The 6,345-nt window shown below is 45.7% G+C and overlaps 1 protein-coding gene across 2 annotated transcripts in view; it reads left to right on the top strand.

The window, feature by feature from the left end:
- Positions 1-4,877: 4,877 nt before the first annotated feature.
- larp4aa (La ribonucleoprotein 4Aa) overlaps positions 4,878-6,345 on the top strand; it is a 34,057-nt gene continuing 32,589 nt past the window's right edge. For both annotated transcript variants that reach the window (XM_019881541.1, XM_019881540.1), the window contains exon 1: positions 4,878-5,475. In XM_019881541.1, the coding sequence (XP_019737100.1) occupies positions 5,359-5,475 (117 nt within the window). In that variant the 5' untranslated portion in view covers positions 4,878-5,358. The remainder of the gene's footprint in view (positions 5,476-6,345) is intronic.

Genomic DNA, 6,345 nt, shown 5'->3' with positions numbered 1-6,345 from the left:
TTCTCTTTAACAAAACAATCAGATTGCAATACTGTAAACCTCAGTTAAATAGAACGTACTGGACAGGTTATTGGCACGCTCCGACTACCTTTCACCAGTCAGGTCTAGAGCCAAAGCATCTGAGTACCCGGAATATAAATTTTATGAAAAGTTTCAGTTCAAACCCCAACACACAAAACATTAAACGAGAATACCGAACAGAAAATGACACGTGAATTTATTAACATCTACTTTGGCCGGGTATACACAATCACACTGTTTTTGCCCCATTTTTTCCCCTTTGCTGACATCAAATGCCCAACAATCTTATGTCTCATAAAATTGTCATGGAAGATTTGTCTTATGTGTGAGGTGTGTTAAGAGTAGATTTGTTCCGAGGGTAGGGCCCAAAACCAGTCGGGGCCAACATTTTTAAATAATGAGGAGTCCTGGAGGCTATCGCAGCAGTCTTCGGGGGCAGGCAGCCTAACTGATATTTTTTATGTCGATGGAGGATTCCCACATGCACACAACCTGGGAAAACCAGAAAACTTGGCTTTCCCTCGCAATAATTGCAATATAACCCAAAATAGTTTTTGCAATGGGACCCCCTTTTTTTTGTTGTTGTTTTTTTTTTTAATGGAGTGGTTATTTCATTTGGTCGAGAGTGTGGTAATCAATAAATCAATCAAACTTTATATATATATACTGTATGTAGCACTTTTCATCCATAAAAATGGAGGAGCCGCCCACCTCCCGCCAACATACACAAATATATACAGTATCTCCACAAGCATGCCTATGCTCGCACACACACACACACACACACACACACACACACACACACACACACACACACACACACACACACACACACACACACACACACACACATTCAAAACATGCACACAACCTAAAAAGATGAGCCTTAAGGCTCCTTTTAACTCAACTCAACTCAACTGTATTTATAGAGCATTTTCAAACAGCCATTTTAAAAACATCTACAGTCTCTACGGACCTGATGTCGTCTAACAGGCTATTCCATAGTTGGGGACCAAAAGGCCAGTGCCAGAGGATCTCAGGATCCGCAATGGTTTATATGATAAAACCAGGTAGGATAAATAAGATGGCCCAAGACCATTAAAACATTTAAAAACTAATAAAAACACCTTAAAATCAATCGTAAAACACAGAGGGAGCCAATTTTAAAACTAGTGTAATGTGTTCCCGCCCTCTGCTGGTTGTCAGGACTCTTGCAGCTAAGTTTTGGAGTAATTGAAAGCTTGAAATACTCTTTTTAGGAAGACCAGAGAATAGGGCATTACAACTATCCAAGCGACAGGAAATAAAAGCAAGCATCAGTACTCCTGTGTTGGCCGGAGAGAGAAAAGGGCGGATGCTGCCTATACTCTTGAGATGACAAACAGCAATCTTAGTTATATTTATAATTTGAGGAATAAAACTAAGCTCAGAGTCAAAAATGACACCCAAGTTCATTTTGAGGGTTTAAGATACTGTAGTTTTTGGTAAAGGTTTCTCTCTCTGATCTTCAGGGCCAGTAACTATAACCTCACTTTTGTCCTGATTGAGCTGAAGGAAATTCTCTGCCAATACAATTTAAAAGGGTATCAATAAGCCCTGTGTTGTCAGGAGACACGGCGATATGTAGCTGTGTATCATCAGTGTAGCTGTGGAAGCTGATGCCATATTTCCTGACGACGTCCCTGAGGAGAAGCGTGTAAAAATTACAAAGTATTGAGCCTAAAATTGAACCTTGGAGCATCCCACATTTAATTTCATGGACTCTGGAGGAACAAGTACCCAAACTTACAAAATAACATCTGTGGGATAGGAATGAAACCAGTTAAAAACAGGATCAGAGATGCCCACCAGGTTTTTAAGTCTGTTTAATTAACAAGGGAACTTTGCCAAAAACGCCTATGGAAAGGGGCAGCCAAAGTAAATTTGTAGCTGTTCTTGAACCATTTGGAGTATCAGCATAGTTTTGGTCTCTTTTTGAAATATTCAAAATTTTATCATGATGAATATTTCTCCCATACAGTAAGAATCTGTGTAAGTGCTCCTGTCACTGGACCATGGATGTTCGAAAATAGAAGAAAAAGGTGAATCTTATGTTTGTCCAATTTCTTTTCACAAAATCTGCCTTGGAAATGGATTGAGAATGTTGATTAGGACTTGAAAACACTACAGGATCAAAGCTTTAGCCCTCCTAATTTTAAGGGTTTAATAGAATTTTATTTATTTATTTAGCGAATGCAAAGTCCTTCAGCCATGCAGTTGCCTCTGGGTCAGCTGAGTGGAGGGGGGCTAGCCCTCCTCTCAGTTTTTGGAGAGGGCAAGCTTCGATGATGTGTTCCATTGTCTGGTTCTCTCCCCCAGGGGGCAATTGCCCCATTTGTGGCGGCTGGCCAAGCAGGGGCCATGTCCAGTCCTGAACCTGTTGAGTGTTGACCATTGTCTCGGTGCCAGGGACAGGATGGGTGGGGTCTGACACCAGATGTTTATTGCGGATCTCCTTGGAGTCCCATTCCTTTTTCCAAGCTGACTGGATGGTAAAGTCAGCTGGTGGGGGGTTCTTCCAGATGGGGCGTCTGGATGGGAGTCGTAATAGAATAATAAGAGCTGTCTCTGTACGATGCTTCATCTTAAAACCAGACTGATATTTCTCTAAAATATTCATATTAAAATACCCCTTATGATCAATAAAATATATGGACCTTTGTTTCCCTTGCCTGGATGTGGGTCACCGAGGGCCCCCTCTAGAGCCAGGCGTGGAGGTGGGGTTCGCTTGCGAGTGCATGGTGATCGCGCCTACATCCATGGGGCCTGGCCAGGCTCAGCCCGAAAAGGTAACATGGGTCCCCCTTCCCAACAACATGTTCAAACATAAGGGTGTTCTTATGTGATGTGGATTTGGCACCAGGACACCCATGGCCGCAGTTCGATGATTGACTTTGTGGTCGCATCATCGGATTTGTGGCCTCATTGGATTGGATTGGATTGGATTGGATTGGATTGGATTGGTGTTTTGCACACTTGGGTGGAGAGAGGGGCGGAGCTGTAAACTGATGACCACCTGGTGGTGATTTGGCTCCCCTAGTGAGGGAAGATGCGGGTCTGACCTGGCAGACCCAAACGTATTGTGAGAGTTTGTTGGGAGCATCTGGCAGAACCCCATCAGGCGTTTCAACTCCCACCTGTGGCATAGCTTTATTGCCATATTTGCCACCTTTGACAGTGAATGCTCCTGTGATGGACTCTGAGTCACTCTGTTGGTGATGAATTTTCCACATTTAAAGAAGTAGAACATAATATGAAATATGGGAATTATTTTTTGTGCTGGTAGGTGTATCTACAGGTATATCATTGTTGTGAATCCAGTTAGAACTCCAAAAACAAGGATCTTGATTTTGTAACACTCGTGGTACAGGGGCTCAATCATACAGTTCACTTATGTTGTAAAAAAAACATTTGTATCTCATCTTTAAGAATGATTTGTTTATAAACTTTTATTTAGGTACAATTTCTTTTAGCTTTATGTGCAATACATAAATAAACTTAATTAAGTACTATCCACGCCAGTGGAATAAAATGCTTGTTTGAAGAGACGCGGTCCAGATGGAATGCGTTTCGCCATCCTGGGAGGATATGGTTGTGCTTTCCACTTCTTGGACTCCACACAGGATCTCTGGTGGCGGTATATGGCTTTACGTCCACATAACACAGAAATTTTCTTCTGATCTTGGCAAACACTTTTTCTGGATCTGGATGCTGTAGCTTTACTTCATAATCCTGTATGATTAGTCTGGTCAGAATGTCTGGTGTCCAGAACAATGGGCTGTACTGCCAGGCCAGGTTAAGGTGAAGACAACCTCCTACTCTGATGAGCCCTGTTTTTCACTCACTCACTCACTTCTCGTAACATCACTGTTTATTAATTAATAGTATTTTGTAACTTGTAAATTTTTGCTAACCAGCAGTGATGTGTTCCTCGAGCCGGTCCTTGGCCTCGAGGACCGGCTCGAGGACCGAAGGTTGGTCCTTGGTCCTTGGCCTTGGCCTCGGAAGTCAAGTCCTTGGCCTTGGCCTTGGGAGCCAATTCCTTGGCCTTGGCCTCGGGTTGCCGGTCCTTGGATACAACACTGCTAACCAGACCCCCCCCCCCCACACACACACACACATACATATGGTGGAGTCTTATGCATTCAAAACCAGTGGAGGAATCCCTAGTGGACGTGTTGTTTTGCTCACGTGACGTAAGTGAAATGATCTGAGGCTGCGCAACTCTCAGCGAATCATTCGCCAGTGTACCCTGCCACAATAATATAGAAACGTGAAAACGTTTTTCGATCTAAAAAGTGACAGGGAGAAGAAAATGTATTTCTGTCGGGCTGATCGCATGTCGTGTCTCTTATTCGTTTCGCTGCCCGGTAACTTACCATACTTAGCCTCTGTATGTTCCATATCGGTTTCAAGATCTTGATAAAATGATTATCAATGTGAACAACTGGGTTAAAGGTATATACAGTTTAAGTCCATCTGTTTTGTATGTCTGAATATTTTTCTGTCGGGAAATTGTGAAGAATGAACGGAGGACAATGCTTTGGAATAGTGTATTTACAGCAACGTTAATTCCAATGAGCAGATAAAACATGGCACAAAGTTCACCGGTCGCTTTGTCAAATGAAGTTTCAAGCCTTTTAAACAATGCCTGCAAGCTTGAAGGCGTACAGTGAGGCGTCCGTACATCTATGTACAGTACTGTCAAGCTGCTCACTGTTCGTTTGCCTCTCTTCCCCCGCCCACCCACTTTGATTCTCACGCACGCGCAGAGAGAACTCCAAAGGGCTCGACCCAGAACTGAAACCGGAAACGGAAGCGCTGTCACAGAGGTCACCGTGTACTCGCGGTGGTTGCCGGGACGTCGGCGGACGATGTGCCTGCGCCGAGTGTAGGTGCGTGTCCCCAGTGTCCGCTCCGGTCGTCCAATCTAGAATGCGCGATTGAGCAGCGTGCTTTGTGACAAAGTGACCGAGGACACTGCACCGTGCGAGGGGCCATGGTTGCAGTCTTTGGGTTTTATTAGCGTCGTAGCACAGACTACAGGTTTGACTCGTTGAGCTAGCCCGCTTCATTGATTCGTAGCACGCTAGGTCCGGAGCATAACCGCTAGCCGGCTAGCTAGCTAGCCTGCGAGATAAGCTAGTTAGCGAGCGTCACTGGCCCATCCAGTCGAGTAGGTGCGGGGGACAGACTGCCCGGCGCACTGGTGAACGCGGCCGGCAGAGGAGGCGGGCGCCAGGCAGGCCGGCGGGGTCGGGAGAACGCGACGGGGTGGAAGTGTGTCAGGAACGGCTGATGAGTTCAGACCAGAGCGGAGAGCCGCCGCTGCTGCAGGAGGAGGCTGATCCCGGACCGAAGACCGGCGGGGAAGACGAGGCTCCGCCGAGGAACGAGGGAGGCTCAGGCGGCATGGTGAGTGAGGCCTGGCTAACAAAGTTGCTCGTTACGACGCGGAGACCCACCGGGACCTCTGCACGATAAGCCACATTTTTAGCTTACTGCCAACATTATTTTGACCTATTAAATCACAAAATTGTCGCATGTTTCGTGGTCCTCGGGACTGTTCGAACGTTGTCTCGTTGTGATCGTGGTATTGAGTCCAATGCGCAGGCATTCCCGTCAACGCACGCTTACAACAGTATTCATTTGGACCTGACTTGCGACAGATAGGTAGCTTAACATTAGCTGCCTACCGAGAAGCTCATTAAGTCGTTTGCTGACTAATCATTACCCAATCAGTTATGAAGCCGCCGTGCGTGTATGATTGATGGATTTGTTTTGGGTCCCAGGGGTTTCAGAGGAGTTTTCACATTTCGCATGCCATCAATTTTGATGACTGTCTTTTAACTTAAACGTTCCTTCGCCCCGAACCTTGCCGTTAGCATAATCGGTTGTGTGGCTAAAGCTAGGCTAGCTAGCAGCTGTGACATGCGTCGCGACGACCGGCCTGCGCAGCTCAGTCAGCTGACTCGACTCCACTTGGCTGGCTGTGACACAGAGGCACGCGTTGTCACTCAAGAGTCGAGTCTGGGGACGATTACGTCGATCATGTCGTGAAATGGCGTCCAGGGAGGAGACGTGTTTTCTTGTAACCAGCTGTTATCAGGTCGGGAGGGTTGCTCTTACCACGAGGGCATGGACCTCTGTTTGCAGGTGGCCGCTGACAATGTCAAAAGACAACGAACACAGTAAAGCCATTTACTGCCTGCCTCTTGTTTGTAATACAGACTAAAGTGGATATTAACATAAGCTGATAATAATGTGGTTCTGCGCACCTCAGTT

Source organism: Hippocampus comes, unplaced genomic scaffold (assembly GCF_001891065.2).
Source record: "Hippocampus comes isolate QL1 unplaced genomic scaffold, H_comes_QL1_v1.1 scaffold290, whole genome shotgun sequence".
Lineage (NCBI taxonomy): Eukaryota > Metazoa > Chordata > Actinopteri > Syngnathiformes > Syngnathidae > Hippocampus > Hippocampus comes.
This window is presented reverse-complemented; position numbering and strand designations above follow the sequence as displayed.